Genomic DNA, 26,185 nt, shown 5'->3' with positions numbered 1-26,185 from the left:
GCCAATACTGCAGCCTTCAACAATCATCCCTAAGTCCAAATCAGAAGACTTTGAAAGGGCCAAATGCTGCAAACTCGCCTCCTGCCCAAATGGCTGTCGTCCCTTCTGGTCCCTTGCCAAGGCCATTGGGCACAACTTCCACCCATGATCAGTGAACTGAACTTCAGTCTCCTAGATATATCCCAATGGAGCAAGGACAATCTTTGCTTCAAAGACTTCAATGCCACCAAAACTCGGTCCTGTCTGATCTCTTGCAAGAAAGAGTTCACATCCCTTCTTCTACTTTCAATAATACTGAGATATAGATATCCAAACACGATCAGATTTCTCTTCTTGGAATGACCTGCATCTCTAATCTTTCCTAGCACAGCCATTCAACTATACAGTAGAAAACAAATTAATCCGAACACTCACACTTTAAAGAAAAATTTTAATTTCGCAAGAAAATAAGTACAAAAATTAAACTCCAACTTTGCCTGCCTAATAATTTATATGTGCTCCTCTGTTCCTAATAAATTCATTAATTCGCTTAGGCACGGACTCTACCAATGCAGAACACTTTTCTTATTTCTTCATCTAGAAACTAATACTTTTATTATGGATTGCATTAAGTTATCCTTTGTATCACAATTTAATTTTCCAAGTCTCTTTTTTTTGCTATGCCCCACAAATTTTCTATTAAGTTAATGGTTAATGTCAGGAGAGTTACCTGGCCACTGAAGCAATTGGATATTGTGATTTCTGAGGAACTCTTTCACTTTTTTTGAAGTGTGGCATGGAATGAGATTCTGTTGGAAGATGAGTTCTTTGTCATTCTGGACCTGTGGGGCCACTCTTTTTTCCAATATTTTTATGTATAGGTCATTTTTCATCATGCACAAAACACCATTTTAGTGTTTAGGAGCTTGTTGAAGGTGGGCAGGAGAAGCCTTCTCAGTCGCTGATTTGTGAACATAGGGTCCTCCCTCTCCATGGACAAAGAAATGGATCTCATCTGAGAATATGACTTTCTTCCATCCATCAACAGTCCAATCTTTGTACACTTTTGCTGACTGGAGTCATTTTTCTGCACAGCCTTCATCAACAGTTTTTTTTTTTTTGGTCTGTGGGCAGTGCTCCCTGATTAAAACAATTTTTGATGGACTGTCATGTCACAAACATTAATCCTACTAGCTGCCAAGTCTGTATTTAAGTCTTAGATTCATTTTGCTTTTCCTAACTAGTAAGTGCTAGTAAGTGTAGTTTTCCTTTTTTGCCAGGGGAGGAAAAAATGTTACTTGCCTCCCTAAAGCTCTCTAAAATGGCATTAACAGTACCCAAACAAACACCATGCTCATTGGCAGAGTCAAATGTGTGCTGAGAAAGAGTACAGATTTTTGAACACTTTCTCGGAGGATATTTCTCATCCATTTTATGGCTACAAAAACACTATGAATGTCAACTTATTTACACTATTAAAAACACACAACACTATTACACTATCCTTTGTATCACAATTAAATTGTGATACAAACGACAACTTAATACAATCCATTATAAAAGTATGGTTTTGAGATGAAGAAATAAGAAAAACGTTTTCTACATTGGTAGAGTCCATGCCTAAGCAAATTAATGAACTTATTAGGAACAGAGGAGGCACATATAAATTATTATGTTAGAGTTTAATTTTTCTTTTACTTATTTTCTTGTAAAATTAAAATTTTTCTTTAAAATGTGACCATTCAGATTAATTTGTTTGCTACTGTATATAAAAAATAAATTAAGATATCTGCTATATTATTATTATTATTTATACAGGTACTCCATGGAGTCAAGAGACTCATCATGGGAAACTCACACTATCCATTAACTCAATACCTATCATACATCTCAAACTTATTCACTGTTGAGGTGCTCTCAACCACCTCTGGCAATCCACATCAGGATAAAACTGTTGGGCTCAAAGCTGCAAAATTCTTAAGGGAATTGTGGTGAACAGACACATGATATCAAAGTTGACCATATATATGCTAGTGTTGGCTGTAGAGTAGTTCTGAATAAGAATAACTGATCTCATTCAGATGTGATTTGATCAACTTCCTACAGAAAATCAATAATCTTCATCATGGATAGATTAAATTTACTATTTCTTAAACACCCTAGTTACTGGTGCATCTACAGGCACTTTGGCTATGCTCATTATACTGCCAGCCTGCCTTAACAATGGCACACATCATCATTCTTCACAGAAATATAGATTTTCCAAAATACTACAGCAGAGTTCATGCCATTCATTCTACTAATGCAGCTTTGCAACAGAGCTCCTTACTGTCCAAATAGTGAGCAAAATGGATGCTGTTACATCCAGAGAATCATTGCCATTTGTCTTGCATTCCCTGGAAATGTCACTCCTCTTAATTTGGTCAAACCTGTCATTCTATTGTGAAGAGAATGACAGGTTTACACTGCGGTGAGGAATTTGACAAATTTGATCTTGCTTGGTGTGTGATGATACCAAATAAGCATCCTTTTGAAAAGACATCAAGCTTATTTGCAGAAGCCAATTTAAGGATAAATGCTTTAGAGGTTCTGAAGACTTATTATATCATCTGAATTATACTGACTTATTCATGGAAAAAAACTTGGGGAAATTCTGATGCTAAGCAGCTGCAATTAGTTTTTTTTTATTTTTAAAAAAGTAATGTGTGCTATGCATAATTTGCCATTTGCAATTGAAATAATTCCAATCTACAGGTCACTGGCATGCCATGCTTGGCTTGAACAGTCAGCTGTTATAAAATCTTATTTTAATTACAAATCAGCATGTGGTCTTATGCACCACAGAGGAAGGACCGAAGTAGTCTTTCTGAAATATTTCATGTTAACATCATCATCATTAAATAAGTATACAGTTTTTACTGCTTGTATGTGTGTGTGTGTATATATATATATATATATATATACATCTATATGTCTGACTCACAGTTAACTTTAAAAAGTCAAATTTCATCTTCTGAATTATGATGCAGGGCAGATAGAACATTTTTACACCTCCATTTTTTGGGCATTTCTGATCAAATGTCAGACAACAGAATAAGTCAAGCTAGTATTGTGGCAGATTTAAATGAATAAATTTATGTAGATGTTAACAGTTCTTCCTAAGTTCATTTCTAATATGATGTTGCTATTATGCTATCTGTTTACTACCTTACTTTTTCTCAGAACCCTCATATCTGTTGTTTCTAGTCTTTGATCAGTTGTTTTATTTCTAATCCATAAACTAAAATTGGTTTGAATTAGCTGTATACAACAGAGTGTTCAAACTGATAGGGCTTATGGATCTAAGAGATGGATTAGAAGTAAAACAGTTGATCAAAGGCTAGACATCACAGATATGAGAGTACAGATAAAAATTAAGGGAGTGAACAGATGGCATAATAGCAAAATCATATTAAAAATGAAGATATTAGGAAGAAACTTAAGAAAGAACTGTTAGTATTCAGGAATGCTTAATGTGTAAGTAAAGCTAAAATTCATGGTAGTATAGGAAGACCAAGATCAAGGTGAATTGATGCAGAACTAACTGAAAACAAAATATAAGATTAGACAACACTGAAGTCCTGACAGATAACAGACAGTTTGTTGACAGGAGTGAGTAATAATGTAAATTTCATGTAGCATTATTACAGTATCCTGTGCATCTCTTAAGAGTACATATTAGGAATTTTATGACAATGCTGATCAAATATCATCTGCAGTAGCTACCTTTTTTTATATTTCAAATTTTTTCTCCCTCCAATATTAAACTACATTCCTACCAAATAGTTTCTATTACTGTGTTGTTACCAGTTTTTTTATTTTATTTATTTTTTTAATGAACCTATTCATAAGAGAGCAGGTTAGTCAACCTATTAGTCAATCCAGTAGATCAGTACTGGGGATGATAAGAAGGAACTTGTTCAGATTTGACTTGAAGAGCTATGGACTGTATTCCTTGGGAAACACATAAGATGACAGACTGTTCCAGAGGGTAGCACAGGAAAGGATAAGGATGAACAAAGATGAGGAAAATTTGTTCTGTAAGTTTGGAGAAGAACTGTGAAGGAGTGATGATTAGCTGCACACATTTGAATATATTTGATAGATTACTGATACCAATTCTGATGAACATAGAAGTATTTCTAAATATGTAAGCAGCAGAAACTGAGCACATATGTGAAAGTGAATGAAGTGTATTGAGGGTGGGGTGGCCATTAACCAGTCTGATCGTTCTTCTCAGTACAGAAACCAGTATCTTTACAGAATTCTTAGGGGCACCACCTCAGATATGAGAACAATATTTGATGGTCAGATGGATTTGTGATTTGCACAAATTTAGAATTTAATTGGAGTTAAAGTAATGCCTCAAGCAAAAAAAAAAATTCTAATTTTTGGATGCAAGAGGAGGCAATATTTGTATGATTTGTGCCAAAGATTGGGTGTTATCAAAAAATAAGAGTGAAAGAGAAGTTTTTTTTTCTATGTGAAATCATGCATTTTGTTAGCATTTCAATGCAACTGACAAGTTTATCCAAACACCACTGATGAATGTTTTGAAGATCTGAATTTAAGGTAAGTAGGGGTTAAGGTTCTGGTGATTTGTACATTGCCAGAGTTGTCAAATGAAAAGGAGAAATGCAATGCACTCTCATCAGCAAAACTACATATTGGAATTTGTTGAAATTTTTTTTACTTGGTTATATTATAAATTAAAGATACCAAGAAATTATATTCTTGGTTTCACCCTTTATCCAAGTGTAAACAAAGTTTGTAAATGAAGTACCTTCACAACTGGGCTACTTGTATATATAGGGCTAATGATCTCATGTCAATTACCTTAGTATTCCATAATGCAGAGTATTTTAGTAATAAGGTGTGACATCTTTTGACTACTTGTATATTGGAAATATATGACTTCTGCATTACTTCAACTTTGGTATCTCTTCTGGGTCTGGCTCCTGCTGATGAGACCTTAATAAAGGTAGAAACCAGTCTGGGTAGTGGCCCTTCCATAATGCATCATATTATATATGTCTATCAGGAAATGTGCCTTGCATTATGCAAGGGATACTAAGGCAATTGATGCGAAGTCATTAGTCCTATATACAAGTAGTCCAGTCATGAAGATGCTTCACATGCAAACTTTGTTCCCTTACACTTAGATAAAGGGTGAAACCAAGAATATAACTGCTTGCCACTTTTAACTTATAATTTACATATTCAAATAGTGGTCTGCTTGAGTGGATCATTTATATACATATAGAAGGAATAGGGACCTGGTCAAAAGCCTTGGAGATAAAGAAAACTTGAGACTCACCAAACTTTTCCATGTTATTTGTCCAGATATGGATGACATAAGTGAGTAGATCAACTTGATTAACAGTGACAGAATCCATAACGGGAGTAATTAGTTGAGAGTCTTCAATGTAGTGTAGCAGTTGGGTCTCAATAGTTCTTTCTATTGTTTTGGAAAGAAATGAGGTGAGAGAAACTGGACAACAGTTTGAAGGTAAAGATTTGTCACTTTTTTTAAGGATGGATTAAATATAAGCTAATTTCCAGAATGCAGGGTAGATATCAGTGCAATAAAAGAGTGTAAAAAGGAGTCATAATATTGGTGGCAACTCATAAATCCTTAGGACAACTGGAGGAATACATCAGAGACAGAATTTTTGGCATTCAACTTGAACTTGTTTACTTTTGATTCAATTTATTTTATCAGATGAATAAAAATAACAGTAAAATAAAATATTTCTAAATGTTAATAAAATTTTTCTTATATTAGAAAAGTAACTTCAGGAGTAACAGAAGGCATGAAATGTAGCAGGCTTTTTTTCTCCCAGAAACTCTGGTTTATCATTCTGAATACAGACAAATTGGCCTTCAGAATGCACAAAATTTACAGACAAAAAACTAGTGGTGGTGGGCAGAAGATGGCAGTAGTAGTTCAGTAGTTCAGTGTAGTTGGTGGAGATGGAGAGTTGTAGAGTAGGTGCCCTCCCTTGATGAGTCTTCGGACTCCTTGGAGGTGTCATGAAATAATAATAATATAAACAAACGAATCAAAACATTTTTGCATACATCATGAAATTATACACATATTTTTTTTCCCTTCTTATTAAGGGTTCTTTTCAGCTGTTCAGTAAGAAAAGTGAGTAGCTTTTGGCAAAATTCTTGTGAAAAAATATTAGATTTTTTTTGTTTGTTTGTGATTAGTTCTCAGGCAACTGGGAACCAGTGTACTACAAGTGAGTATCAGATTATCATATAGACCTATTCAGATACTTCTAAGCCTTTTATATTCTCTTAAATATATGATTCCTTTCTAGAAATATTCTGGTGTTCTGTGAAAGAGCAGATTTATAAACATCAGGATATAGTCAGACTGGGAGAAATTATCAGGAAGGAGAAAACCATAGCAACATCACCCACAAACAAAGAAATATGTCAGATCTTATTACTCCATAGTCTCCCAAAAAAATAAGTTCCTGTCTTGTCTTTTTAAGAAATGAGAATTTCATTCTTCATGTCATTTGGAAGTTACTTATCTGCTTGTAATAAGGCCTTTATTTAAAAGGGTGCTCGGAAAAGTTCTCGGCCTCGACCATAGATGGCAACACTATCAGCAAGATTTTTTTTTTCTAAGTTGGTACATCTGTCATAAGCATCTATGTGAAATTGCAAATCATTCTATCAAGTAGTTTGTTTTATATAGCTGTCTGAAGCAAAAGTGTTATCTGTATCCCTTGAAATGGATAAAATTGAGTATCGTGTGGTTATAAAATTCTTTGTAAAAGAAGGTTTAACACCAAAAGAAATTCATTCAAAGTTTAAAAATTTATGGGCATTCTTCTCCTTTATTTTTATCATCATCATCATCATCAAATTACTGCCATGTACCCTCAAGGGATGTACAGGATATGACAGTACTACATGAAAAAATTACATCATTACTAACTTCCTATCTACAATTTTCCTCCAAATCAGTTTGTTACTTGTCAAGACTCCAACATTATCAGATCTTATATTTCTATCGTCTAAGGCACTTTGTACCGTATCAATCCACCTATATCTTGGTCTTCCTCTGGGTCCTTTTCCTGCCAACCTGGCAGAGAACACTTGATTTGTTAATCTTTACTCTCCCATTCTATTTAAGTGACCATACCACCTGAGATTAGCTCTGCTAACGCATTCCTGGATGCTGACAATGTCAAGTTCTTTCCTAATATCCTCATTTTTAATATGATATTGCCATTGATGCCATCTGTTCACACCTCTAATCTTTCTCAGGACTCTCATAACTGCAGTCTCTAGTCTTTGGTCAAGTGTTTTACTTCTGACCCAGTTCTCAGATCCATAAATTAAAACTGGTTTGAACACTGTCTTGTATACAGCTAATTTAGTGTTCTGACTAATTTCTCTCTTATTCCATATGAATTTATTCAATTGACTTCCCACCATACCAGCTTTGCTGATTCTGTTGTCTATTTCTATATTTAATTTACCATCTTCAGTAAAAATCATGCCTAAGTAGCTGAAATGTTTTACTTGTTCCACAGGTTCTCCATTCACAACACAGTTGACATTTTCAATGATTCTGCCTATTTTCATTGTCTTTGTCTTTTTATTGCTGACCTTCATACCATATTTATTACAACAGCTATTCAATTTAGTCAGAGAATCTTGCAGACTTGTAGCGGATATATTTAGAAGTATAACATCATCTGCATAAAGCAAAGAATTGACATTAACATCTCCAATTTTGATATCAGGTTTAATACCACTTTCCTTCATAATGTGATCCATATAGATAATGAATAACAAAGGGGATAATGTACATCCTTGTCTCACACCAGATTTAACATTAAACCATCTTCCTGTACTTCCTTCAATTCTAACTGCTGATTTACAACTCAAATAAAGACTAAGTATTGCTTGATATAATGCCCCATTAACACCATATAACTGCAGCGTATTGAATAGCTTCTCTCTTGGCACCTTATCATATGCCTTTTCCAAATCGACAAAGCTTAAATTCAGATCTTTGTTATATTCCCATGCTTTCTCGACTATTTGTCGTAAAGCGAAGATCTGATCCTGACAGCCTCTGTTTGGCCTGAATCCAGCTTGTTCTTCACCAAGCTTCTCCTCCACAATTCCTCTCAACCGTTTCTCAAGCATACTTGCATAGATGTTGCCAGGAACACTCAGTAGGGAAATACCTCTTTATTTCCCTTTTTATATATGGGTACTATGAGAGCTCTACTCCAATCATCGGGAATTCATCCCTCTGTACAGGCTTTCTGAACTATGCAGTGCAGCCACTGTAAGACTTTTATACCACCATACTTCAGCATTTCTGGTCGAATATCATCTACTCCTGCTGCCTTTCCACATTTCAAGCCTTTGATGGCTTCTTCTACTTCAAGTATAGATATGTATTCCTGACTGCATGCCTGGTCAGTGTTTTTTTATCACTGTGCTGTCATCACTGCTTGTTTCATTTAGCAGTTTTTCAAAGTAATTACTCCATACTTCAAGGATATCTTTTTCTCCTGTTTTCATGTCACCTTTATCATCTCTAACTCCTTTTAAGCACTCTTTCCTCCATTCCTAAGTTTCTTCAACAACCTCCAGAATATTTTGCCACCTTCATGATATTTATTTTCTATATTCTTGCCAAAGTCCTCCCATGACTTTTGTTTAGCTAGTTTTACACACTGTTTAGCTTTCTTACATTTGTCTCTGTATTCTGTAAGAATAAAAGCTGACTTATTTGCCAGGAACTTTTGATATGCTTTCTTCTTTTCCTTCACTGCCTCTTTAACTTCCTGTGTCCACCAGGGAGTTCTGATTTTTTTATCCTTGCACACAACCTCACCACATGCCTCTCTGGCAGAATCAATCAATGTTTTCTTCAGAGTTTGCCACTGAATCTCCAAGGTTTGATTCCTGTTCTCAAACTCTTTCATTTTCTTTTCAATAATCTTTGTGTATTTTAGTCTACAGTTCACATCTGAGAGCTGCTCAACTTTTATTCGCTTTAAAACTTTCTTACATGTTATTCTTTTCAATATGAAATTCAATTTTATTCTGCTCAAGACTAAATAGTGATCACTTCCAATTTCAAATCCTCTGTACACTCTGGTGTCCTGCACCAGGGATAAAACATCACTATCAACAATAACATAGTCAATGAGACTTTTCTTATTCCTAGCCTCTTCTCTCCATGTGAATTTGTGCACATTTTTATGTTGGAACATGGTGTTAGAAATAACCAGTCCATGTCCTGAGCAGAAATTCAACAGATATTTGCCATTATTATTAGCTTTGCTCTTTTCTCCAAATTTTCCCAAAATATTTTTGTACATCTCACAATCATTTCCTACTCTGCTATTTAGATCCCCAACAAGGACCAACTTTTCCTTTTTCATTGTGTCAGTTGCTTTTTCTAAAGCATCAAAAAATTCCTCCACTTCTACCTTAGTAGAACCTTCTGTGGGACCATAGGCACAAATAAGTCTCATTGTCCAGTTCCCCATTCTCATATTTGCCCACATTACTCTACTTGAGACTGACTGCCATTCAAGAAGATTAGCCTCGTATTTTGTGTTGAATATTATGGCTACGCCTTCTTTTCCTTGATTGTCATTGCCTGAATATAACATTTTGTATTTATTGCTCAGAAAGATCTCACCAATTTTGGTCTTTTTTGTTTCAGTCACCCCTATTATGTCGATCTGGTACTTATCTAATTCCTCAGCTAGCTCCATTTCTTTGCCATTCAAGCTTCTTACATTGATAGTACCGATCTTTAACTCTGGTGTGATGTTGAGTTGGGGTTTGTTTTCAGATTTGTTCCAGTAGCTGACTTTTCGCTGTTCACCCTGGTTCCCTGGCGAAAACAACGGGGGCCTTGTTTAACTGGGCGACGCCCCAGCCAGCATGAAATTTTGTCATGTTGTACCATCATTTTTTTATTTTGGTTTAACCAATAAGAATACAATTTGGTCGGCTAAATCCCAAATTGCCAGCCCATCCTCGTTCGTTCAGTATCAAAGTAGATACCCTACAGGGTGCACCATGAGAAGGTGAGGATTGGACATTAGGTCAGAAGCCCTGTTCAGTTCTCCGCATTCCTTTAAAGGCTATGTGGAGGTCTCCTCTCAGTTATACAGCTTTGACCCTTAAGCACCCCTTTATTTTTAACAATTAAGAAATAGGCTACTGAGTGAGTTAAACATGGTCGAAACAGCCTTGAAGATGATCCAGATGATAGACGTCTAAAAAGTGTAACAAACACCAGAAATCATTGATTAAGTGCACGACATGGTATTGGATGACTGGTGAGTCCAAGTGCGTGAAACTGCTGAGACTAGACATTTCAAAAGAACATGTAGGATATATTTTCCATGAAGAATTGCATATGAAAAAGCTTTGCGCAAAATGAGTGCCGCACTTGCTCACAGCAAATCAAAAACTGAAAGCAGCTCATGCATATGATAACTCAGAGAATAACTGCAATGCTGAAATGAACCTTCACATGTAAAGATAAGGAAGCCATTTTGCCTTTTTTTTATTAGGTTTTGATAAGACCTCACCTGCACTACTGCACGAAGCAGGTCTCCTGGTTTCAATGTGATTCGGATACAGTGGAGAGAGAGAGAGTGCAAAGGAGAGTGTTAAAAATGAGATCAGGATTGTGGAATACTGATTATGAAGAGAGAGAGAGATTGAAAATTTGTGGACTGAAGACATTAGCAAAGAGGAGAAAAAGGAGTGATATGACCGAGACTTACAAACTTCTGAAAGGGTTATACACAATTTCAGTGAATTTTTCATTTTATGGAGGGTAGGGAAAGGATGCAAGGGTATTCTTGGAAGTTGAGAATCAATACTGTTAAGAAGGGAGTAAGGGTTAGAATTTTTTTCTCATAGTGTTGTGCATGAATGAATTCAAGAACAGGTATGACAGCTGGTGTGAACAGTATGGCCTTCCTCGATGAATTCCTGACTAATTGGAGGTCTCTCTTTATAATAATAACATTAATAATAATAATAAACCATGCTTTATTCTATGGAGTGCCCCACATACTAAATGCCTTTTGTCTATAACTCTTTAAATTAGGAAAGTATTTAAAAAATTATTAATGAAAAAAATCATAAAGCATAGTTGATGTAAAAGACAAAATAAAATAAATCAATAATGAATAAATATGATGATGACAAGTAAAATACAAGAATAAAAAGCTAGAAAAAATATAAAAATGGATTAGACATAAAAGGTACCTTAACATGTGAAGTATAAGAAAGACAAATTCAAAAGACCAAAGATCTTAAAAAGAATAAAATATATGACAGTAGGATGTAATAAGGTCAAACAAGTCAATTTACAGGATGAGAATAAAACAGTTCTGGGAAAAACCATCTTAAGAATATGGAAAAGTTGCAGTGACCTCTATTTATATACTGTATCAGTGATCTAGGTGGAAAGTTTTGCATTCATGTTATGAAGCTGCCCAAACCTCAGAGATATATAGGGATGGTGAACACTGAGGTGTTGCAGTGTGTTTTCATCACTATAGCCTCGAATATTCTTAATTTCATTTTTTTTTTTAAAAGTTGAAAATTGTCACTTTTTCTATTTGGGAGACATGATTATATTTGACTGTATGTGCAACTATTTTTGTAGTTGTGGATTTAGAAGTTTGGTTAGTTTGCTTTTTAGCAAAAAATATCATGGGTAGGTACATGGCAATTGCAGTAATGTTCACATAAGTGAGAATACAGAGATCTAAATGAACCATATGCAAATAGCATCACAAATGGGTGATAGGGAAAGTTATAAACCATACTGCAACACTTTATAAGCTTTCTGTAAACTTTTCTGCAATTTTTAGATGATTTTATAATTTTGAATGACTTGTGAAGACAACCTTATAATCAGAGTACTTAAATATATGTTTTATAGCATTATATATATTTCTTATGTATGGGAGTTTTAAAATTTTGCTAGAGGGTATATTTGTTTCATCTTGAGGGGTTGCAGCTTAATTTATTTTGGCCTACCCCAACAATTTATGAAATTGTTGGGGTAAGCTCAGTTTAAGAAGATATGCTTTAAATAAGTAATTTCCCAATTTAAATCTTCTGAAACTATTGTTTATTTATATACATTGATGAATTGGGAGAGTGCAAGTGATTTTTTTTATTATTAAGGATGATATGAATCAAAGTGTAGTACGCTAGTTGGTTCATGATAAATTTTTGTATTGATATTATTCCTGGATATTTGAGTGTTAGGTTTAGAAAATTTATTGAGTTGTTTTGTTTGTTCTCAATTGTTCAATAGTGAAATGCAATCTATCACTAAGATTATTAAGAGATATTAATAAATATGAAATAGTTTTTCCCCAATATAGAAGACAACGTCACCATAACAGCCATAAAAGAAATACTATGTGAGAGTTGAAAGCAATAAAGCATCTTTGATTATATATTTTATTGCATTTTAAGTTCATAGGTCTTTTAAATTTATCTTTCTTATACTTCAAGTTTTAATGTATCTTTTATGTCCAACCATTTATATTTTTATCCTGTTTTTATTCTTGTTTTTTTACATGTCATCAACATCATACTTATTCATTACTGATTTATTTATTTTTTGGTATCATTCTTGTTCACTATTGGTTCATTTTATTTCATCATCAGAAAAAGGTACGCAATGATACTGTTCCATGATTGCTTTCATTAACAGTTTTTTAATACTTTCCAAATTTAAAGAGTTGTAGATAAAAAAACATTTAATATGTGGGGCATTCCATATCATAAAGTTTGGCTCATTACTAAATATTTAAGTCACAGAAAGGAGCTATATGAACATTCCATAGGTTCAGAGATACTATAAGTCATATGAAATATTTTCAACTGTCTAAAAAAGTAATCAACCATATTCTTCTACTTATCTTGTTAAGTAAAACAGAGTTTTTTTGTAGGTTTTCTTCAAGCAAAACCAAATAAGGAAAGAAACAGATGAGTATTATTTGCCAGATTTGCCACTATGAAGGAGAACTAATTTCAAATTTCTATTCAATGTTGCACATGAAAATGACTCAACTTATGTAAAAGTAAAGAGTACATTTTGTCATAACATAAATGGATATATTACATTCATTTATATCATGAATAACATGTCATATTACGTTATTCACAACATAATATGACATATGTCATAACATAACAGTAAATGAATACAATTTGCAGAATGAGCATGTAGAAATTATTATGGAAAAAATAATTATTATTTTACAGCACAAATGTTATAAACATATTTGTGCTATTAAACTATATATATTAACTCTTCTTCCAATTTAATAAAATTTTAGTTTAGATCAGTGTAAACAAAATTAAATTTATAAACTACTTAACATTCTAGATGGTCTTTCCATTTCAAGGTGATAAACCAAACTTCCTAACTTTCTGAGATTTACTAATCATTATCAAGAAACAGTGTGGAAATGCAATTTGAAAACCTCACTCAGACAATTCTAATTAGCAAAAATTAAAACAGTGTTAAAGCGTGACAGATTAAAACTAAAATTACTAAATAAAAAGTATGTATACTACTTTTCCCAAACTTTCACCCGAAACACATTTTTTTTAATATCATTCATTCAATTTTTTTTTAATATAAGTTTTTAATCTATTCATGAGAAGAACCACAAAATACACATTATTAGACCAAAAAAAGAATGAAGATAATTTAAAAGAACTAAAAATAAACTCAACAGAAGAAAAAACTAAACAAATATAAACAAAGACTATTACACTTTTTTTATATAATGTTCGTCAAGTAGCTTTATTTTATCGTCCTACATGTTTCGCCAATTTTTCTATCAGCATCTTCAGGGAATACAAACTAGTAAGCTATATGAAGGTAACAGACTAGGTTATAACTGTAACGGTAAGGTTAGACCTTGATTCTTGTTTAGGTTTTCAGTTTTGCAGGTGACTGTAGCTGCTTCCTTGAAGGTTCTTGAATGGTAGTTATCTTCTACATAGGGCATAAGGCTCTTATCCCACTCAATGTGATGGTTAGTAGAGGCAAAGTGGCAAGAAAGGCCTGATATGTCTTGTCTGTTGTTTCTGACATATCCTATATGTTCTTTCTTTCTCGTTTCAAAGCTTCTAGAGGTCTGACCTACATAACTAATACATTATATAAAAAAAAGTGTAATAGTCTTATACATAATAGCCAAGAAAAAATTCCACACAATGAACAGTATCAATCAGATCACCAAACAAAAGGTATGCAATCACGAAGGTTTAAAATGCAAAAAGCTAGGTATTTAAACCATCTGACATTTTTAAAAAGATGTAGCGACAATGGCGTGATCCCAAAATTTCTTAGTTTAAAACAATATTATAAAACTAAAAAAGCTAACATGATTTACCAACAAACTTCGTGTGCACTTCTCAGAGAAAGAATTTGCCATACGAGATTCATGCTTAGCAAAATAGACTCACGGTGCTATAATGTATTCACAGATATCTCTAATAACCTTGACGCAGAGACATGGCAACTATTAGACAATATGATTAGCAACAGTTTTACCAAAACATTTAACCACAGCAAAAAGACACAAATTGATAAATTCAATATGCTGTATGATAATCATATCAACTATAAACCGTCTCTACCAGATAACCAAGTGATAATTAACCTATCTAAACACGTTTTAACTAAATCTGAGATCTCTATCCTCAAAAAAGGATTCAATTTTGCCTTAAAACCCACTGCCATTCCTAAAATAGAGTTCATCTGCAACTTAGAAAAAGCCTTCTCATTGCTACCACTTCCAACAGCTAATGACTTACGATTAAAAAGCAGCATAATCTTTTCAGCTCCAACAGGATCTCCTAACTCCAACTCTAACCAAATGGAAAGAAGAACGCTTCTCAAATTAAGAAATAATAAAGCCATCATCATACTCAAAGCCGATAAAGGTAATAATACAGTTATATTAAATACTAAAGATTATGAAGAAAAAATTAAAAATCTATTATCTGACAGGTCTGTCTATGAAGTTCTCAGTAGAGATCCGACCATAAAAAGCCATATGACACCAACGAACTATTACGTGGAATGACTAACTGGCCTATAGAAGTAATAAGAAAATTAAAATCAATGCATCCACTAACTCCTAGACTGTATGGTGTTTCTAAAATTCATAAAGAAGGTATACCAATAGTTGACGGAATCCATTCTCTGACTTACCAACTGTCCAAGTACCTTGCTAAGATTTTACAACAACACATTCATGTCTCGGATACTTATGTTAAAAACTCGCAACATTTTATAGATAAAATAAAAAACATCCATATCTATGAAGAGAATATACTAACAAGCCTAGACATTACATCTCTGTTTACAAACATTCCAGTGGTTGAAGTCATCAACATCTTAGACAACTTGTTCCCAAGAAACATCACTACTTTGTTTAATCACTGTTTAACTTCTAACTATTTTATTTGGCAAAAAACTGTCTACGAACAACTCACCGGATTAGCCATGGGTAGCCCCCTCTCCCATCGTTGTGCTGACTTATTCATGGAAGATGTAGAAGAAAAAATCATTCCAGATCATTCCAAAACCGAAAATTTGGTATATGTGGATGATATCTTTCTCATTTGGGATCATACGAAAGAAGAACTAATGGATTACCTTAACCAAATCAATAGTTTCCACCATACCATCAAATTCACATTAGAAATTGAAAAAGATGGAAAACTGCCATTTCTTGACATCCTAATAAAGAAACAAACCAATAATAGTATCAACCTATCTGTTTATAGAAAACCTACAAATACTGGACGTTACCTCCATTTCAACTCGTCTCATCATATAGCTCAGAAACTTAGCATTATCCATATGCTCAAGAAAAGATAAGAATGACCTACAAATGGAATTAACTACAATATCCAGAGAACTATCTTTAAATGGTTATCCAAAAAGACTCTACAACAAGATTCCCTTGACTGATATACCACATAGACAACGTGATGACGTCCAATACATCAGTACTATTACTATTCCATTTGTCAGCAGCATTTCCAAAAAATTAGCTAACCTTCTAAAACCACATAATATCAGAGTAGCATTCAAGCCAATCAACACTATTCGGAAATTTTTAAGATCACCGAAAGATCCTCATCCATTCTACAAGTACTCTGGAGTATATAATATACCTTGCTCATGTGGTATTAGTTATGTAGGTCAGACCTCTAGAAGTTTTGAAACGAGAAAGAAAGAACATATAGGATATGTTCTTACTTTCTCATATGTCAGAAACAACAGACAAGACATTTCAGACCTTTCTTGTCACTTTGCTTCTACTAACCATCACATTGAGTGGGATAAGAGCCTTATGCCCTACATAGAAGATAACTACCATTCAAGAACCTTTGAGGAAGCAGCTACAGTCGCCCATAAAACTGAAAACCTAAACAAGAATCAAGGTCTAACCTTACCAGAAATTTGGAAAGCTTTAATCAGATCATTAAACATCAAAGAAATGAACTTTCATAACAATTACATCATGAGCCATAACGAATAAATCACGTTCCTGAGACACACGCATTATCTCTTTCAATACTAATTTTTTGTATGAATTAGAACCATCAGTTATAACCTAGTCTGTTACCTTCATATAGCTTACTAGTTTGTATTCCCTGAAGATGCCGATAGAAAAATTGGCGAAACATGTAGGACGATAAAATAAAGCTACTTGACGAACATTATATAAAAAAAGTGTAATAGTCTTATACATAATAGTCAAGAAAAAATTCCACACAAATATAAACAAACTTGAATAGAACAAGTAAACTGAATGACCAACACCCAACATTAGCAAACAATAATAAAATATAAACCAATTTGGAAGATAAGATTAAAAATGAGACCAGAACAGCTCACAAGGTCTATATTTAGTGTGACGATGACGAGTTTTTAATCTTTGTAAAAGGATGCATAAAAGAGTTATATTTTATGTATTAAACAGAAAAATACGGACTTTATTTTTTGGGGGGGGGGAGGGAAGGGAGAGGCTTTTCCATTGCACACAGTTATGGGTATGAAGCAAAATTTGACTTTTGGTTATAAAGATCTGGGTTCAGATCCAATCTACAATAAGAGGAATCTTTATCAAGATTTTTTTCATTGCAGGTGAATTAACCAGTCCAGAGGCTGCATGACTTTTGAACTGGAATTTTTCACCTTTTCTCATCAGAAAAACCAGTTCATGTAGTTAAAATAACAGCGCATACAGGGTTCATAGCCTTAGTTAATTTGGCTGTAATTCCTATTGAATCAAATCAAATAATCTTTATTTGGACATAATATCTGATTAGCAGCAGCAGCTACTAAAGTACAATACATGCTATTTCTACTGATTCTCTCCTCTTCTTCATTGCAATATTATCTAATTCCAAGCAATAATTAACATTTTTGATAGGAATAGCTAATTATAATTTTACAATTCTAACATATGCACCATTTTTTTAGTTATTTTTAATAATAAATTATTATTATCATTACGTGACACCTCAAGAGAGTTCAAGGACTCATCGCGAGAGGGCTCTCTACTTCTTTAAATACATTTCACCCTTTCCACTACTACCTTAACTGTCCTACTATGACAATACTACCCATCACCACCAACAGCATTTTTTGTCTGTAAATTGCATGTGTTCTGAAGACCGATATGTCTGTATGCAGGATGAAAAACCCATATAAGGATTCCCCTCATCATGATGAGAATCAAATTTAGGTTGTTTCCAATTGAAGGGCACAATGTTCTGCTGTTTTTCCAATTGCACTACGGAAGCACCTATTACTTTTGGTTTATTATTTCCTTTAAAACAATTTTTATATATACTTAATTATTTCTAGTTTGTACAAAAAACATTACAGAAAAGTATAGTCAACGGTACCTTTGATGGGCTGTATGTGCTGCTTCTACTGCATTTCGAACATCATTCTGACCAGCTTCAGTAACATAGCCAAAAACACTACCATCATATTTATAAACAGGCCGAGATGAATTGGATGTTGATCTCTTTTGTGCACCTCCATAATAAAGTTTGTATGTGTGATCAATACTAAAAAATGAATAAATCAATAAACTCAATTCCAACAAAAAAGCTAGGCTTATTTAGTGAGTAAAGAAACTTTAAAATCTTTCAATATTAAGAAACATTAGAAGAGGTTGAATTTTGATAATTCAGTGAATATACCAGTGAATCTACTTAACTAACTAAAGCAAAAGTCAAGAAGCATAGTTTTAATATCACATATTCCTTTTCAGTTTCCCAAGAGAACTTCTCATTTGATGGGTTTTTTTTTATTTTATTTTTTATCTTAACTACAGTTAAGATGCAAAACAAAACTAATTGCTAGGGATGATTTTGTTTTAGTTGCCTTTGTAATAACCTCATTAATCCAACACTCACTACCTTAGTTATGATGAGATTAAATTATAGCATATCTAAATCCTATATTATCTGAATTTTTAAATTCATTGCAAAGAATTTGTCACCACGACTTTTATGATTTTGTACTAATGGGAAAACATGCAACATCGTACTAGGTGATGGATGAAAGAATCGTATCGGTTGATCTGAATAAGAATGCATGCACCATATTATCAGCCAATAAACTACAAACAAATCAGAAGCATATGAAAATGGTGATACTGCATATAGGATAAGTTATGTTCTTGTATCTGCATCTTGCATTAATGCAGTGTCTGTCAAGAGATAAGTTATTTTTCCATATAATGTGCATGAAAAGCATATTAAAAATTAGGATATAAGGAAAGAACTTGACATTGTTAGCATTCAGGAATGTGTTAGCAGAACTAATCTGAGGTGGTATGCATACTTAAACAGAAATGGAGAAGAAAAGTTAGCAAGTATATTCTTTGCCAGGATAGCAGGAAAATAATCCAGAGGAAGACTAAGATCTAGATGGAATGATGTATTGAAGAGTGCCTTTGACAACAGAAATATCATCATCATCAAATTCCTCACATATACCCTCAGTACTACATGAAAAACTTACATCATTACTAATTTCCTAGATACAATTTTGCTCCAAATCAATCTGTTACCTGTCAAAACATTATCAGATCTCATATTTCTATCGTCTAAGGCACTTTTTTTTACTGTATCTCTCAACCTAGATCTTCCTTCCTCTGGGTTTTTTTCCTGCTATCCTGGCAAAGAACACTTGTTTTGCTAACCTTTCCTCTCCCATCCTGTTTAATTGGCTATACTACCTGAGATTAGATCTGCTAACACATTCCTGAATACTAACAATGTCAAATTCTTTCCTAATATCCTCATTTTTAATATGATATTGCCACTGATGCCATTTCTTTAGTCCTCTAATTTTTTTTTCATGTTATGAATATATGTGGTCTTCAGTCTTGAATCAAGAATTTTATTTTTAACCCAGCCCTCAGATCCGTAAGCTAAAATTGGTTTGAACATTAGTCTTGTATACAGTTAGTTTAGTGTTTTGACTAATTTCTCTCTTATTCCAGATACATTTATTCAGTTGATTTCCTACCATACCAGTTCTGCTAATTCTGTCATTTATTCCAAATTTAATTTGCCATCTTCACTAAAAAACTGTGCCTGAATAGCTGAATTGTTTTGCTTGTTCTATAGGTCTCCTCCATTAAAGATACAGTTAATGTTTTCAACGTTTCAGCCTCTTTTCATTGCCTTCAGTCTTTTTCATGGTGATTTTCATACCAAATTTATTACGGCAATTATTTAATTTAGTCAAGGTATCTTGCAGATTTCTACTGGATTTATTTAGAAGTATAACATCATTTGCATAAAGTAAAGAACTGAGTTCATATAGATGATGAATAAGGGTGTATTCATCATCTATATGAACTCAGTTGTATTACAGGAGAGATTTAATTGAGGGTTGCCAATTTCACATATGGGTTAAACTGTGTGTGAAAGTGGCAACCCTCATTCGTTTACCCAAGGACAGGATCTCTCCTGAATCACTTGAAGGAGTTTATGAAGTGCCCTATTCGTGTGATCAAATTTACTATGGACAGACAGGAAGAACTGTAGACATCTGCTTCAGTGAACATAAAAAATACATCCGGCACTATTGCTATGGCAAGTCAGGTCTAGTAGACCATGCTTTAGATACCCCTACACACAGGATAGATTGGAAAAAAACAAAAGTGCTGCAGAGAGGTTGTTCCTGGAATCAACAGAAGCCTTCAAACATACTCCAAATTTCAACAAGTATGGCTATATAAATGTACCAAAGATTTGGGAGGCAAACATCTTAATACCTGATTAATACCTGCTTTCTCTCTCTCTCTATCCCCCCCCCCTCAACATAGATGGCACCTAATTAGGACCTTAGTCTTTGTTCTTTGACTATTAGTTGTTCAATTGTTCCATCGTCATACCAGATTGTGGTTGTCTCGCATACTGTAACAAACTGTTTTTGTGCTCTGAAGATGTTGGATAGAATACCAGCGAAATATCAGCAATAAGTTAATAAATAGATATTTTCTTATCAGTCTGTGTTCTCATCTATACCGTTAAAATTAATCAACATTGCTTGATATAATGTCCCATTTATACTATAAAGAACCTCCATAGCTCAGTCAGTATAGACCAGTGGGTCTTAACCTTTTTAGTGATCGGCACCCTCTTGAATCTAAAAATAAGTTCTCACCCCCCCCTTGAAAAATGTGTTTCTATTTCTTTATTTAGGAAATTACATCTATTGCAAGATAATTTATTTATTGAAAAATAAACACATACATTTACATATATATACAAAACAATATCTCAATTTTTAATGGCTATGTTGCTGTTTATTCATAATAACACTTTTGAAGCGAGGCTCCTTTTTTGAAAGAGCCACGCGTAAGTCACCACTTGCATTTAACTGATTTCTGGCTTTTATTTTTATTGCAAAAGTGATGAAAATCCCATTTCACACAGGTAGATGGTGGCAAATGGTAAAAGTGTCTGCAATACTGCTTTTGCCAGCTGTGGAGGATAAGGTTTTAACTGTGCACACCAGAAGTGTTCTAAGTCCAGTTTTTCAAATTCTATTTGAATACAACATGACAGAATATACATATTTCTTTTCTTTCTTTTTTTTTTTACAAATATTCCAAATGCTAAAAAGTTGTAATCCTGTACACATTAATAGTGTAAGTCGGGTAAGGTTAAGTACAGCTAAGCACTATTGTTATCTCTAAAATCTAGAGGCCAAGCATGGTGCTTTCTCAAGCCACTCAAGCTTCCAACAAACAGGTTAGTGATGGTAATCAGGATGGGTTTAAACACTATCTTGGATAACCAGTTAAGTATTTATTTGGGTAGCAAAGCTAATCCAAACTGGATTTGCTTTGCTATTATAATAATAAAATATTAGCAAAATACAAAAAAATTACAGTGAGTACAGCACCTCTCTGAAAAGAGAATATTATTAAACAGCGCTTATGAATGCCAAATAATTCCAAAGAAATTAGCATAAAGGTCATGTACACACTTACACAGGAATATTATCTACTGTTGTAAGGTTAGATGTTTCATTTATCTTATCATGTATAGAGACAGCTTTTGAAGGTTTCTCTCCATAACTATGGTATTCAAGTGAAGGCTGAAAATCGACGCAAGATACTTTTTCCCAAGACGGACACATAAAGTCATATAAACTCTGAAAATAAAATCATGTGAGCAGTGAGGATAATGAATAAAGGAAAAATTACAAAATCAATGCTGATATTTTTTTATATAGTTGAAAAATGCAAGAACAAGAATTTAAGAGCATTATGTTTGTAATAACTAAATAAGACATTTTTAAAAAATATTAAAATTATTACTAGAACAGAATATATAGTAGCCTAAAAGGCTTCAATCTTACAAGATATTAATATCTATCCCAATGGCTTTAACAGGCCTTTAAGGCCCACAACCTTCCAAGCATGCTTGGATTTCGTAACCGAAATACGAGGATAGAATGGTCACTCCTATGCCTCAAGGTATTCTTGGCTGTATCCATGTGTGTTCACGGGGCCGGTTTGCCTGCTTGCGGGATGAAAAACACCAGATAAACTGGCAGAAAAAACCCTACTGCCCGCGCCCAATACCGGCTAACTTGGCTATGGCTGAGGAAGATCCTTCAGCTCCTCATGTCTCCGACGGGAATCGAACCTAGGACACTCCTTCCCCAGGCATATGGTTGCGAAGTGCAAAGCCACTAGGCTAACCGCATGGACACAAGATATTAATATGAAGAATATAATCAATCCATCACTGTTACAGAAAGACAGAGCTGAAGCTAAAAGTTTAAAAATTTAATTGAGAGCTTATGAAAATATAAGCTTTGGCATTGTTAATGCCTTGGTTTGCACTATTTAAAATGCATGGCTACCCAAAAGCCTGTATGTTCACCTTTTATTAATGTTTTTAGGTTTCATTGGCCTGATAGCTGTTTTATAGTGTTAGTTTGAGGAATAATACTGTAAAGTGTAGCATTAGTGAAACATACTCCTTGTCAAGGAACTGTGAATGGACTGTGGTTTGAGAGTGAGAGGTTGGAGTCCTTTTGGAAATGCCTCAAGGAGGAGGCTGTTTGAAAGAACTGAGGTGGGTGGATGGAATAAAGGATGACTAGGAGTAGCAGGTTTGGTGAGTATGCAGTTTGACTGTAAAGGGATATTGAGCAGCTGCTGCTTCCGACCCCATGAATCTGGCAGAAATGAGAGGCATTATGGATGCTAGTTCTGCTGTACAGTGGCCATGGAAATATCTGTAGAAGAGACACAATGCAGAAATGATCTTTAATGGGAAAGTGGCTGAAAAGCATCAACACGAGATGTGTCATTAATCAACTGAACTGCTGTTTTCTGAATATCATCAAGAATTTTTTGGGAGGCCTTAGGTGTACCACCCCAAACATGAGAGAGGTATTCTAATGTTAGTCGGATTTAGTATTTGTAAAGTTAAGTAACTGTTCAGCATAAAGTACTATCTTGACTGGAAAAGGATGCCATGTTTTTTGGAAACTGTTGATGCTATAGATGTGACATGTTCATGCCAGGAAAGGTTTGGAGTAAGAGTTAGTCCAAGAAGAGAGATTTGGTCTTGATGAGCATTATGAAAAGTAGCAGAGAAGACCTGAGTCTTTTTTGTGAGAAAACAAGCAAAACTGTAATAAATTTAGTTTAATCCTTTATCCAAGTGTAAGCAAACAAAGTTTGAGCCTGAAGTATCTTCAGGACTGAGGCAACTCGTAGTAAAAGTGGACCAAGCTCTCATCACTCCTTGTCTCAGTATCTGCCATAATGCAAAGCACATCTCCTTGCAAACATGTATAATGCTATGCATTAAGGGAAGGGCCATTACCTAGGCTTTGCATTATGGGAGATACTGAGACAAGGATTGATGAGAGCTTGGTCCACCTTTACTAAGTGTTGCCTCGGTCTTGAAGATACTCTTCAGGCACAAGCTTTGTTTGCTTACACTTGGATAAAGGATTAAACTAAATTTATTATAGTCTAGCCAAGTGGAAAATAAACTTTCATGCAAAACTGTGTTTGAAAGCAGTGAAGTTGACTAGACTGTTTTCACCCCAATCAAGAATACTGTGGATCAGTGGTCAGGGATATTGTCATATGAGTAGAATGAGTGGAGTGTGCTATCAGCAAACAATGAATAGAGTTGCAGTCAATGAGAGCAGATCATTTATATAAATCAGTAAGAAGGTGGATGAAATGACAGAGCCCTGAGGGACACAGAAAGTCTGAAGAGAGAACATCATACACCATTACATGTACGGATTAATCTAAGAGAAAACTGGCAATCCAATTACAAAAGGATGAGGGAAGTCCAAATAATAGTAACTTGTTAAGAAGCACTTACAATGCCAGCTCCTTGGAAATGTCAAGAGCAATGCAGCTGGTTTCCACAAACCTTTCCATGGAATGGGTCCAAAAGTGAATTATGTAGGCCAGAAGATCTCCTGTGGATTTAGATTGGCAAAATCCATAAAGGTGGTGATTAATTAGATCGCAGTTCAAGGTGTTGAAGAAGTTGACTGCTGATAACCTTCTCCATTACTTCAGACAAAACTGATGTGAGAGCAGTAGGTCGATAGCATGATGGTAAAACATTTATCTCCTTTTTCTTGCAAATAGTTGTATATGGGCTTTCTTCCATACTTAGGGTGGATGCCTAGCTGAGTGCAGTTTAGTGAATAGATGATAAAGAACAGATGTTCTTCATAAGACTACTGCAAAAATTTTATTTTTGAAGTAGTCTTATGAAGAATTTTATTTGATACTTTTGTTATAGCCATTGCTCATAAAAGTATTTCTGATAATTTGCAATTCATGCTTAAGAGCTTGCTCACTGCAAACAAATTATTAATGATGTTAATGATCCCAAGTTTTTGTATTGGGTGGTGTTAAGAGTTTACATGACATACTTTACTGTTCCCTTTACAGGATAGCAGGATAGACTACCCAAGGAAAGACATGAGAAGTTATCCAGAAATGGAGGTGTGCAATGGTTTTCAGTTTCAATAAATTTTATAGTTTATGTTGTTTGTTCAGGTGGTTGTGGAAGGTGCTCAACATTTGATAGCTGTGGGACCAAATAATGAAAATATCATCAAAGTATCTGAGTCAAACTTTTGGTTTTAAAGTAGAGGAATGTACAACACTGCTCAAAGGCTTCCATATAAAAATTAACAACAGGAAAGGGACAGTGGTGAACCCATGGTCATACAGTCTGTTTTGTAGGTACAAATTGTTTTGTTATATGAAGTGACCAGAATGTAGTATGAGGGCAAAGAGGGCTGCGATATTGAGCAGAAATTGGTCCATTTGTGAAAAAGGGCAGAAATGCCAGAATTGATTAATAAATAATCTTTGTTGAGTGTAATATTCTTAATTTTTTTTTTACAATTTTTAACTTAATTTTTTTTCTTAATTTACACAATAACACTTTTCACAAAGTGTTATTGTGTAAATTAAGGCTGTGTTAATTAGTGATGTAAATTATTTAAATATTAAATTAAATGTAAATTAGTGATAATTAGGGTTGCAATATGGTCAACATTATTTTTATTTATTTTAGAAAAAAAAGAGTCGTAATAGCTTTTTAACAATGATTCTGATGGTCATGAAGTGAGATTCAAGTAACTACAGTTTTCTTTTTAACAGAGTTAATATTATTATTAATAACACAGTCAACAATTTGTCAACTGTGTTATTATTAATAACAGTTAACACAGTCAAACTAACCATTAACTATTATTAACGCAGGTTAGTCGACTTAATTTACAATTTACAATAAGCGCCTCCGTAGCGCAATTGGAAGAATGACGGTACATTGCGCCCTTCAATTGGAAGAGGCCTAAGTTCGATTCTCGTCGCGACGGGAGGAATCTTTATCTAGTCGATTTCAATCGATGGCGAGTTAGCCGATCTCATACGGAGGTAGCAGGGTTTTTTCTCCTGGAAACTCGGGTTTTTCATCCCGCATACATACAAATCGGCCCTTCAGAACACACGCAATTTACAGACAAAAATTACTAGTTGTGGTAATGTTGGAGGTGGGCGGTAGATGGCGTTGATTCATAGTAGAGGTAAGGTGTAGAGACAGTTGAAGACGTCCTCCCGCGATGAGTCTTCGGACTCCTTGGAGGTATCAGGAATAATAATAATAATAATAATAATTTGATAAGAGTTGTTTGTCAGAGACTAACTGATTCTTTTTATGAGAGTAAGTTGACTGGTTTAAAACAACAGTAGCATTATCTTTATTTGCCTTAGTAATAACAATATCCCAGTTACCATTTAATGATTTGAGAGCTACTAATTTTGTTTTGGTAAAGCTAATAGTTAATGCTTTGGTATTATTTAAAATACTACAAGTTTCTAATCTTATTGGCTATATTAGTTGGAAAAAATTTCATGCTGCTTTTAATATGGTATATAAAATTAAATTTATTAACTGTCCTAGGTGCTATTGAAAAAGGTTAGGCCTTTATTAAGCAGCAAGAGCTCCGATGGACACCACCACTTGCACTATTAGTGAGGGTGTA

The 26,185-nt window shown here is 34.1% G+C and overlaps 1 protein-coding gene across 2 annotated transcripts in view; it reads right to left on the bottom strand.

Annotated features, from left to right (window-relative positions):
• Positions 1-26,185, bottom strand: part of LOC150097168 (aldehyde dehydrogenase family 16 member A1-like) — a 134,761-nt gene that overhangs the window by 18,398 nt on the left and 90,178 nt on the right. For both annotated transcript variants that reach the window (XM_090407213.1, XM_090407214.1), the window contains exons 9-10: positions 21,627-21,790; positions 18,010-18,177 (exon numbers count right to left, since the gene is read on the bottom strand). In XM_090407213.1, coding sequence (XP_090263339.1) covers positions 18,010-18,177; positions 21,627-21,790 — 332 coding nt within the window. The remainder of the gene's footprint in view (positions 1-18,009; positions 18,178-21,626; positions 21,791-26,185) is intronic.

This window comes from Typopeltis vanoorti, chromosome 17 (genome assembly GCF_054136105.1).
Source record: "Typopeltis vanoorti isolate ZY-2024b chromosome 17, IOZ_Tvanoo_1.0, whole genome shotgun sequence".
Classification (NCBI taxonomy): Eukaryota; Metazoa; Arthropoda; class Arachnida; order Uropygi; family Thelyphonidae; genus Typopeltis; species Typopeltis vanoorti.
Note: the sequence above shows the minus strand (reverse complement) of the source record. Positions and strands in the feature narration are given on the sequence as shown.